Raw genomic sequence first — 12283 nt, forward strand, 5'->3', positions numbered from 1 at the left:
GCTCGAGAGTTTGACCTTGAGGAGAAGCGGGAATATGTGCCCACTCCGTTGACTCATGAGCCATTCTTCTCACTACCCGTTGTAGCTGCACCGACAGTGGAAGACACTGTGATGCAAGCACCTGTGGTTGTCCCTCCTGTGGCAACAACGAATGAAGATGTGGAACCTGTGCTTCAGGAACCCATGGAAGCTATTGCCACAGATCAAGGGGAGCAACAACAGCCTCAACTTGAAAATGTTCCAAATGTGGAGGCTCCTAGAAGGTCTCAAAGAGTGAGAAGATCAGCTATCCCTGACGATTATAAAGTGTATAACATCGAAGAGTTTCAAATGGAAGGTGATCCTACCTCGTTTGAAGAAGCCATGAGAAGCGAACACTCATCCAAGTGGCTTGAGGCCATGGAAGATGAGATAAGATCAATGAGTGCCAACGAGGTTTGGGACTTAGAGGAAATTCCTAAAGGAGCCAAAACAGTGGGCTGCAAATGGGTCTACAAAATAAAATATGACTCCCAAGGGAATATAGAAAAGTATAAAGCGCGACTTGTGGCAAAAGGCTTTACGCAAAGAGAAGGGATTGATTACAATGAGACCTTTTCTCCAGTCTCATGTAAAGATTCCTTCAGAATCATAATGGCGCTGGTAGCCCACTATGATTTAGACTTGCATCAAATGGATGTAAAGACAGCATTCCTTAACGGGGATTTAGACGAGAGTGTCTATATGGCACAACCGAAAGGCTTTGTCGTAAAAGGAAAAGAACGTCTGGGATGCCGCTTAAAGAAATCCATTTATGGGTTGAAACAGGCTTCAAGGCAGTGGTACTTGAAGTTTGATAAGACAATAAGACAGTTTGGGTTCAAAGAAAATGTAGAGGACAATTGTGTATATTCAAAGTTTAAAAGTGGAAATTATATCTTTCTGATCTTATATGTAGATGACATCTTGCTTGCGAGTAGTGATGTCAGCCTAATGAAAGAAACAAAGAAGTTCTTGTCCTCGAACTTTGATATGAAAGATCTCGGTGAAGCTACATATGTTCTGGGAATTGAGATACACCGAGATAGAAGCAAAGGGGTATTAGGACTGTCACAAAAGGCATACATAGAAAAGGTCTTGAAAAAGTTCAGTATGCATAAGTGTAGTGCCTCACCTGCACCCATAGTCAAGGGCGATAGATATGGGGATTTTCAATGCCCAAAGAATCAATACGAGATCGATCAAATGAAAGTGGTACCATATGCTTCAGCTGTCGGGAGCTTACAGTATGCGCAAGTTTGTACACGCCCTGACATAGCTTTTGTCACCGGGTTACTTGGCAGATTTCAAAGTAATCCAGGACCAGAACACTGAAAATTGGTAAAGAAGGTCTTGCGTTACTTGCAAGGCACAAAAGGCCTCATGCTAACGTACAGAAAATCAGATTCCTTGCACATAGTAGGGTACTCGGATTCTGATTATGCGGGAGATGATAGAAAGTCCACGTCAGGGTACGTGTTTACTCTCGCAGGAGGAGCAATATCATGGAAAAGCTCCAAACAAACCGTCACTACATCGTCCACAATGTATGCCGAGTTTGTAGCATGTTACGAGGCAACGGGGCAGGTGAACTGGCTAAAGAAGTTTGTACCCGGTTTAAAGGTGGTTGACGGCATCTATAGACCACTAAAGTTATACTGCGATAATTATCCGGCAGTACAGTACGCTCACAACAATAAGTCAAGTGGTGCTGCCAAACACATTGACATAAAGTATTACGTTGTGAAGGATAAAGTCCGGGATCAAATCATAAGTCTCGAGCATATAAGTACAGCAAGGATGCTCGCGGATCCGCTAACGAAAGGCTTACCACCCAACGTGTTCAAGGAACATGTAGCCGGCATGGGGTTAAGGGATAGCCTGTGATTCCTGGACTACTAGGGCCCAAAAGTCAAAGAATCTGTTTCAAAACAGAGACGTGCTTGTAGCTACCAAATCTATCGGCGATTGACCGTGACGATGAAGTATGCTCTATGCAACTATCTGTGATGGAATGGGATAAAAGTAAAAGTTTAAAAGTAAAAGTGTAGAGTGAGATCAAGGGGGAGAATGTTAGACTGATCTCTCACTAATTAAGCCCAACGGCTTAATTAGAACCTTGACCCGCGCCCTGATCGGGGGCGTCCAGCCCATTTTGGCTGGTGGGCCCCCGTCGCCAGCGCTATAAAAAGAGGTGGGGGGCCGGGGCGCTCGGTACGAGGTTCACCGCGCCGCTAGTCACCCCACCGACACCTAAACCCTAACCGATCTAGAGGAGAGGGCGCTGTGCCGACGGGAAGCTCCACCTGGCCCTCTACGTCACGCCCTGGACTACGTGCGCCTACGTCACCATCGTCGCACGCCGGCGAGCCCTTCTGCCCCGACCGTCGCTGCCCTAGCGCAGAGCTCCACCGACGAAGCAGAGATGGCGGGTTCTAGCAACCCTACTCCAACCACTGGAGTCTCAGGTATGAACCCATCCATCTCCCCCCTCTCTCCCTTCTACTCTCGGTAGTGCGGTCATCAGATTGTTGAAGATGAACATCCCATAGCTAACACAAGCTTGATTCCCTCCTCAAAATTACATCGAAATAAATTAGTGATGTGTTGATTTTTTTGTGGAAACAAACAAACGTTGATTTTTTTGTGGAAACAAACAAACGTTGATTTTAATAGTACAAACAAGCGATTAATTTTGTAGCTACACATCACCATTCCAGAGACCCAAAAAAATCTCATCATTTGGCCGTAGAAAAGCAGTCATCTGGACGCAGGCAAGAGGGAGACCGGCAGCAATTGCAATAAGCAGGTGCGCAAGACTTCCAGCAAACGAGAGGGACACGAAACGCAGAATTGATCCAGCGTAGATAAGCAGTTAAAAAACAGTTGCTATGGAGTGGCATGCAGTTAAACGCAGAATTAAGCACTCAAAATCCTGACAACTTCAAACGTCGCAAAACAATACATACGGAGTGTCAGATGAGAATTTTACACTTGCGTTGGCAAAATTGATCGTCATAATCTTGGTAACAAACACTTGACAAATAAATAAAAGCCGATACATTCGGGGAAAAAAGAGCCGCCATTCCCTCCCGTTCATCAACTACAGCAAAAATGGCATACCACCTTCAAATGTCCATCAACCCTGCAACAGCTCTAATTTCTCCTATTAAACCTATTGCCGCTCCCTTTGCCAGAAAACCCTCTACTGCCTCCACCTCTGCCTCTGCCACCGCCGCCACCTCCACGGCCACCACCAGAAAATCTCCCGCCACCTCCACGGCCAAATCTTCCACCGCCAGAGTTGCCTCTTGACTGATCCTTATCTTGCAAGGGTGGCAGTTGTTTCACTTCATCAATTGTCACCATGGCAGCGCTCTCGGAACCTGCAGGAGGATCATGCAGCGAGTTTAGAGTAGTGCAATTGTACACCTCAAATACAGATGGGGTAAGACGTTTGGATTTTGGAAGAATAAGAGTTCAACCGCCTTAATTTGAATCCCAAAACAAGAGGAAAAATATCTCTGGGCATTTTACATACACAACAGTAACACAATCTAAATTATACCACCTATTCATTATACATACAAAGAAATGAAAAGGTATACCTTGAATATAGTCTTCAACATCTGCTGCAGGAACATCAAATACAACACCGGTCCCATCAGCAGTGAGGGTCGCACCCTTTACATCTGCAAGTTTCTCCTCTGGCATGAACCTTTTCAATATGGTAAAAGCAAACCTGCAGGCAGAAATCCAATCAATCGAAGATCAGAGGCTGCTCATGACACAAAAGTAGATTATGTCATAGTCACTTACCCCGGTGCCCACATAGGCCTGCCAGTTTGAAGATGTAATGTAGTGTAACCCTCCATAGAAGAAAGCAATGATCTTTTCTTTATGTCCGTGTAACCCTAAGAAATAAATTGCTGTCAATTACAACAGCCAATATAGCAGCAGAAAACTAGAAATATAAAACGAGAAACCAACTTACAACTGCTTTTGCAAGTGCTTTGGCTAGTAAGTCAACTGCGGACATACTGGAAGAGCTTAACAGTTGCTCTGCTTGCTGCCGGAAAACAGGAATAACACTGCATCGCACGCATCCACACAGTTAATGACACAAACCAATCAGCAAAGAAGCATGCTTATACCAATGGTCATGGAAATATCTTACCTGTCTGACACAGTCGCAATGGCATCAGCTGCTTCACTGCCAGCAGATTGTGCCACATCAGTAGGCTGTGGCGCAGAGATGTGCTCAAACTGAACCCCAGACTCCCTTTCTAGTCTGGTCACGCTGTGCTTATATCTGGGTTCAAAAAGCATGACAGCAATACCAGTATTACCTGAAAATCAACATGCATTGCCTCAACAGGTTGCCATTATAAACAATACTGCAGAAATGAGCATCCTATTTAACATACCTGCTCTCCCTGTCCGACCTGACCGGTGTATGTAAGCTTCAACATCACGTGGAGGTTCACACTGGAAGTTTTGAATGCGATCAAATACGGAAGCAAAAGCCTAGTTATTACAGAATTAATCAACTGCAAAATAAGCCATACCTGTATGATAAGCTGCACATCATTAATGTCCAGGCCACGAGCTGCCACATTTGTAGCAACCAAAACTTGGAACTTCCCACTCCGGAAACCAGCAAGAATGACCTGAAAAATCAACCAACACACATCAAATATCTGCACTTTACAACTATTAGAACATCCCAAATGGGTGGACATCCCATTAAAACAAAATTTAAAATCAAGTATCACAGTTGATAATATAAAGTTATAAAGAATGGGGTCCAGCTGTGTCAGGAGAAGAACAATATTCCAGCATTATTTAAATCAGTAAATTACATGTCTGTACTTTATAATACACATTAGTAACACAGCATATACATGGCAACAAAATTCAGAAAAAGCATGAAGACAGGATTACAGATTAGTCAACTGGGAGCATTGGATTGAGATACTAAAAGATCATATATGGTCCATGAAGAACCGCTTACTTCACGCTGAGCTTGCGCAACATCTCCATGCAAGGCACGGGATCCAGCAATCAAACCAGAAAGCTCCGATGCAGAGTCCTTTGTCTCGGTGAAAATAATTGTTCGGCCACCACTGAACCAAGGAGATGTTTAGCAAAATTGATGGAAATCAACAGTAGAGTTAAGGATATGAAGACCATCTGTGCGAAGTACATACTGGCTGTAGCATCTGATAATGTCTGGGATAACCTGAGCCCTTGCTGCCTTGTTACAAGGAAGAGCAAGATGTTTAACAGATGCACTAGCTTTCAGCTTCTCATTGCCAACAAGATCAACTGTTCTTCTGTCTACTTTCAGAAACCTCATGGAGAGCTACAATGATATTCCAGAATAGCGAGTACCAATACATTGTCAGTTCACAAAAATATGAGAAGTTCTTAACAATAGAAACATCCTACAAAGATAATTTACCTTATTCACCCAATCTGGCAGAGTAGCACTGAACAGAAGTGTTTGTACTTTGGTAGCATCTTCAACCTTGCCTGTTCATATAGTAAAGAGTCTGATTAGTGATTACATCATAAGTTAAGCTACATTTTAATTGTTCCATTTATAAATCCTGAAAGAAGTGAATAGGAAAAGCTATGAGGAGAATAGTTGTCTCAATGAAAGACAAAAGAAGCATCATAGCTACACCAAACTCAGAAACATTAGTACATAGATGTGGCCATACCAAGAATGAGCTCAACGTCATCAACAAAGCCCATGTTAAGCATCTCATCAGCTTCATCAAGGACACGGAATTTCAAAGACTTCAAATTAAGAGTTCCCTTTACAATGAAATCCTGTGCAAGGAAGTAATGCAGCAAACCAAAAGAAAATTTGTAAGAGTTTTTGGTCCTGTGAACAAAGATATCAACAAAGAAGGAACAATTACCTTGATACGACCAGGAGTTCCAACAACAATGTCAATCCCCTTTCGCAATGCCATTTCTTGCGGACGATAAGGAGAACCCCCATATACACAGCACGTAGAAAGCCCGAATGTTGCACCGTAAAACTCAAAGTCTGCGTGCACCTGAAATTCATCGTGATGAGATCAAAACATGTATGGAAGTTCTTCTTTCTCAGGAAACAGGTATTCGTACAATTTTACCTGGTTTGCTAGCTCTCTGGTTGGTAGCAGAACCAAAACACTTGGAGGCCTGCCATAGTCGGTGCGTCTGGATGCCTTGTGCACCCCATTCACCAAGGACTCCAATATGGGCAGCACAAAAGCCAACGTTTTGCCCTATAGTAAATAACACCAGCGGTCATTACAAGTTTTCAGCAAAAATTTACTACTAGAAGAGCAGTGCTGTTCCTCGTATCCACTTGTCCAGTCCTCCATAATGAGAAATTCAGGGTAATTTCCACAGCACTCCCCTCCAGTAACTACATAATCGTAATCCTATACCGAAGAGAAGAGTTAACTGACCGACAGAAACAGCCACTCTCCTCCAAGCTAACTTATGCCTGATCATGGACCATGACCTAACTCATGTTCAAGCAGAGCAATAAGCACAGCAAGGCAACAACCCGTAGCCCGAATTCAACAGGTACCATAATTTTACTGGAATTCCTACCAAAATAGTTCACATATGCTCCCCAGGCATTGCAATCAAGCGTACAGCACAGCACAGTCTAGCAATTCAAAGAGCTACAGATGCTACGTATTAAGAACTACGCCCTGCAAATCTATCAAATGAATCACAATTTGAAAGGACCTCTCACCTGGCCAGTGCGCGCGCGGCCGACCAAGTCGCTGCCGTCGAGGAGGAGGCCGAAGGTGGTGGCCTGGATGGGGAACAGCGCCTTGATGCCCTTGGACCTGAGCCTCTGCCTCAGCGGCTCCGAAATCCGGAAGTTCGTCAGCGCGTTAGGATCGGCGGGGTCCTCGTCGCTGCTGGCCGTGAGCTCGCCGTCGTCCTCCGCAGAGCTCGAGCTGGTCCTCTCCTCAGCCGTCTTCTTATCCTTCTTATTTTTCGCCTTCTTCGCGGCGGGGACGGGCTCCTCAGAGCTCGTGCTGCTCCTCTCCTCGTCGGAGGCCGCCAGGGGTGGGGACGGCTCCTTCGCCTTGCGCTTCTTCTCCTTCTTCTCCTTCTTCCTCGAGACGGCGGCCTCCGCCTCGGCCTCCGCGGCGGCCTTGAGCTGCTTGCGCTTGGCCTTCTTGGAGGCGGAGTCATCGACGGCCATGGGCTCCGCGGCGGCGAGGGCGGGAGACATCACGGGGTAAGTGGCGGCGGGTGAGGGGTTGAGGCCTGGCGGCTGCGAGAGTGAGGCGCAGCCGGGGAAGAGGGGGAGAGCGGTCGGGGTTTCGAGTACTTGTAGGTATGCGGCGGAAACCCTAGCGCGTGAGGGGGCACGTGACCGAGGTGGGGCAACTGCGTGCTGACGTGGCGCTTGATATTTTGGCGGCGGACGGGTGGTCCACCGTGTAAAGGACAGACCTGCGTTGCATGCCCTGGACACGCTGGACTGTCTTTGCCTGCGTGGACGGCCTGGGCCAAGCAAGCCGAACGGCAGCACTAGAAAAAGGAGTTTTTATATTTTTATATTTCGAAAATAAAATAATTACAACAATAAACATTTTTTTGAAAAAATTATAAAAGTAGGCTAGTGTCGCTGTTGGAAAGGCGGTCTATAGTTCGTTTTATATTTTTGTATTTTTTTCAAATGAATATCTATTTTTGTACCTTTTTTAAATTTTGAAATAAAAAAATAAAAAAATCATAGAAAAAGAGTCACTCTTCCCTGATCGTGGTCGTCTTCATGTTTAGCTCTTGGAGCCGTTAGACTCTAATATTATACCTTTTGTGTTAATCAATATATATATATATATATATATATATATATATATATATATGCTTTGTTTGCACTATATATCTACTGTGTGCTAGCTACATGAACGCAATACTATCTATTGTAGTTTTCTCTTCTTCGAGGAAGGGTTATCGTCAATCGATAACAGTTGAAACTAATGTGGGTTGTTAGGCTTCTCCCAACTAATGTGGGTTGTTAGGCTTCTCCTCAGGGTCCTCCTCCTAGGATTCCTCCTCGTTGTTCTCATCATCATCTCCCTTAGGCTCTTTTTGTCCTCATCGTTGTCGTCATCACCCTCCTCCTTTGGCTCCTCGTCATCGTAGTCACCACCGTACTCGCTGGTGATCTTGTTGTTGCATATTCGTCATTGTGGCTCGACTCTTCCTCATGATTGGGCTCATACTCATCTTCCTCAAACCTGGACCCCACCTCGGTGCTAGGCTCGCCATCTGAAGCCCCGGGTCATCCTCTTAATGATGCATGAATGACTTTTCTAGCCATTTCTTTTATTTGACTCGAAAACTAATTTTATTCCTAGTTGTATATAAATTGGCTCGGTCCTGGGTCACCCCAAGTTTAAACAAATTACCTAGTTGTATATAAATTGGCTCACACAGGATGATGATGATTAAACCTTGATCCTCAGCCTTGGTGCGAGAGCCTCCTCATACGCAACACCTTGTACTAGGCTAATTTTGTCATAGCTCTCAGGTTGGATGCTACGGTCATGTCCACATACTTTGATTCATGAGTGCCACCTAGAGAAGTACTCGACTTCTCTACGATGGCGACCACACAATCACACTCACATAGGTGAATTCTCCTAGATATTCTTAGGACGACATCTATTGCCATACGACATTGAATTCATTAAGAGCTAACGACTCACCCTCTCCTACAGAAGAGCAAAGCAACAAATAGGATTGATTTGCTCTTATATCCACACAACTTGTTATCCTAGAGTTTAGTTCACAGGATCCCTGATCTCCTAAGATAGGTTACTATATGTACGAACCTTATTAGTGGGTAATAATCACATTCCTCTTGATGATGCCGAATGACTTTTCTAGCCATTTCTGTTGTGAAAGGATCTGCAAGATCATTTTCAGACTGAATATAATCCACAGTGATTATACCCGTCTCTAATGCATGCCTTAACGACTTGAGTCATCATTTTATATGCTTCGGAGTCTTCATGTTGTCATTCCTACTCTTCAACTTAACCAGAATGGTTTGGTTATCGCAGTAGGTGAGAATAGCCGGAATTGACTTATCCAATATCAGCAGGTCAGAAATGAGTTGTGGGATCCATTCTACCTCTATGGCTGCTGAATCTAACGATACTAGCTCAGCCTCCGTCATGGAGCGAGTAAGGTTGGTTTGTTTAGATGAACTTCACGACACAGCTCCACCTGCTAGAGTGAAATATATCCATTCGTAGCTCTCATATCATCCAAGTCACTGATCCATTTGGAATCACTGAATCCCTCTGTAACTCCGGGATGACCAGAGTAATGGATTCCTAATTTCTTTGTCCCATTCTGATACTTAAGTATCCTCTCCAATGCTATCCAGTGATCATCTCATGGGTTAGACGTATAATGACTCAACCTGCATACTGCATACGAGATGTTTGACCTAGTTGTACTAGCTAAGTACATGAGGGAACATATCACCTATGAATATTTTAACTGGTCTTTTCCATAGCCTATATTTTTCTTCAGCTTAGTATTTGGATCATAGGGAGTGGCTACATACTTGTAGTCTATCATACCAAAACGTGTAAGCATCTGGTCCACATAATGATATTGACTTAATGTTATCTCATTCTCGCCCTTTAGCAACTTGATGTTCAGAATTACATCAGCCTCTCCCAAATACTTCATATCGAAGTTATGTGATAGGAAAGACTTGGGCCGGTTAATCATTTTTCAGGTCCATCCCAAACAGTAATATGTCATCCATGTATAAACATAGAATGACACCTCATCCCCCATCATAGCGATAATACAAACACTTTTTTGGATTCATTAACACAAAAATCGACTGAAGTCAATGTAGTATCGAATTTTTCGTGCCACCGCTCAGGGGCCTGTTTAAGACCATATAGAGATTTGATTAGCTTGCATACTTTACTCTCATATCCTGTTACCACGAATCCATATGGCTACTACATGTAAATCTCTTCATCCAACTCTCCATTAAGAAAAGCGGTCTTGACATCCATCTGATGCACAATGAGATTATGCGAAGCTGCTAATGCTAGAAGCACGCATATTGTAACATCCTGAGTTAAACATGTTTATTTAGTTGCAAATTTAGCTCCAAATTAAATATTTTTTGGGTTGATTAATATAACTAAAGTTAAGAAAATAAGTCTATGGATGTATATATATACCTTCATGTACGTTAAATGTGCTAAGTTGAATAAGTGTTCTAAATAGCACAAGAGTTAATTCCAAAGTAATCTCTACATTAGGATGGTTCATATGCTTTGGTTGAGATTTTTATGGTTCTTTGTGTGATGGTTTGAATTGGGATGTCTCTCAAATTCAAAACTTACTCTTAAATTTGGTTCAGCTCAAATCCAATCCGAATTCAAATTCTTGGATTCAAATCATCTCCAAAAGGTCTTGAGATCCAAAGATCATATATTCTAAAAGAAGTTGATCTAAATTCAAAATCAAATCCAAATTTGAATACCTCAATTTGAATTTAAACCTTATTCTTCTCCCAATTATTAGTTTTCCTCTTCTCGGGGCGAATTCCATTTCTTCTCACTTTCTCAGCCCACTCCTTCTCCCCTTTCCCCCACCCCTCTTCTCCCGCGTTATCGGCCCATTCACTCGCGCGCGCCAGCACTCGACCCATGCCACCGCGCTCCCGGCCCAGCCGCACGCTCACACGCACGCCAGCGCTCGCCCGCGCCTCGCCCTCGCTGCGTCGTCCACACATCGCCCATCCACCGGCTCACTCCTTCTCCCTCTCCTTCCTTCTCCCTTCCAGCATGACGACGACTTCGCCGACCGTCGTCTCTCTAGGAAATATCCCTCGCGCGCGCCAACCAACCTCTGCTTCCTCGCTCTCTCTTACGTGCTCTCTCTCCCCTCCCATGCCCTGCTCGCACGACTTCCACAACCCGCCCATGCTTGGCCAGCGCAGTCAGCCCATGCCTTGGAGAAAAAGGTGGGCGCCGGCCACCACCTCACCGCCGACGTCCCCCGTGATGCCAGCCCGCGCGTATCGCCTCCGTGCTTCCTCTCCTCTCTATAAATAGAAGGCCCGCATCTCTCTCTCTCTCCCTCTTTCTCCATTTGCCTCGCCACAGCACTGCAGTCGTCGCCATTGTCGCTGCTGCGACCTCTTCGTCGCCCATCTGCCATCGACGTGCTGCCAAAGAGCACCGGGGAGCCTTCACCGTCCTTGTGCCACCGTCCAATCGCTGAGAGCCCGACGGGAGCCCGTCCGCGCCAATAGCCAAGTAGCGTCGCCGCCACCTCTTTGACGAGTCACCGGCCACCGTCCCGCTTCTCATCGTTTTTTAGCACGGTGAGCACCCCAAGCCCCTAGCACCCCCTCCTAGATAGCGTGTAGGTGTCCCCGTGATCTCCCTTAGCTGTTTGCCGCGTGACGCCGTGCTTGCACTTGCCACCGGTGTATTTCTGCTCGGTATTGTGGTTCAGCCATCGTGCCGTGATGCTTAGAGGCACCGTGCTCTCCCTTAGCTGTTTGCCGCGTGACGCCGTGCTTGCACTTGCCACCGGCGTATTTCTGCTCGGTATTGTGGTTCAGCCATCGTGCCGTGATGCTTAGAGGCACCGTGACCTCTTTTCTTTGTAGGATTGGCCCCTCCCCGTGCAAGGGAGGCGTTGTCCAATTGCGCTGCGCTGCTGTCTCTTCTTCGGCGGCGATCAGGCATCGTTCTCGTCGCCGGCCGCCATCGAGATGCTCCCTGCCGAGTTGCCGTATCACGTAGAAGGCTGGCATCTTCTCGTCGTCGTGAAGCTCCGACGAAAACCAAACCCCGGCGACCTTCCGGCGACGCCCTGCCAAAATTCCTCGCCGTCGACCGATTTCCCCCCTTCTACGCCGCACACCCCGGTGACCTTCCGGCGACGCCATGCCAAAATTCCTCGCCGCCAACCAATTTCCCCCCTTCTCCGCCGCACACCCGCGCGAGCTTGCAGCTGGGCCATCGCCCGCGCACGCGTGGAAATCATCCTTGGGCCGTGGCTCAGCCTGGCTCGGCCCAGTGGCCGGCCTCACTGACCCAGCCGCCAGACGGGCCGATTAGTAGGCCGGCCTGCCTGCCTCTTTGGCCCGTTAGCCAGCCAGCTCAAAACCCGAGCGGGCTTGCACACTATTACTTCATTGTTGACATGACAAAACGAGAATGCCAAATATCAATGT

At 46.0% G+C, this 12283-nt stretch overlaps 1 protein-coding gene across 1 annotated transcript; it reads right to left on the reverse strand.

The window, feature by feature from the left end:
* Nucleotides 1-2937: 2937 nt before the first annotated feature.
* LOC133897198 (DEAD-box ATP-dependent RNA helicase 7-like) lies at nucleotides 2938-7359 on the reverse strand. Its single transcript, XM_062337837.1, has 14 exons — nucleotides 6785-7359; nucleotides 6168-6302; nucleotides 5949-6089; nucleotides 5745-5856; nucleotides 5483-5553; nucleotides 5229-5383; nucleotides 5033-5144; nucleotides 4587-4688; nucleotides 4446-4506; nucleotides 4196-4367; nucleotides 4013-4109; nucleotides 3838-3932; nucleotides 3627-3760; nucleotides 2938-3404 (listed from the first exon to the last, which is right to left on the reverse strand). Exons 1-14 carry the CDS (start codon nucleotides 7274-7276, stop codon nucleotides 3175-3177), a joined length of 2109 nt encoding a protein of 702 aa, XP_062193821.1. The 5' UTR covers nucleotides 7277-7359; the 3' UTR covers nucleotides 2938-3174.
* Nucleotides 7360-12283: the final 4924 nt, after the last annotated feature.

Source organism: Phragmites australis, chromosome 17 (assembly GCF_958298935.1).
Source record: "Phragmites australis chromosome 17, lpPhrAust1.1, whole genome shotgun sequence".
Taxonomy (NCBI): domain Eukaryota; kingdom Viridiplantae; phylum Streptophyta; class Magnoliopsida; order Poales; family Poaceae; genus Phragmites; species Phragmites australis.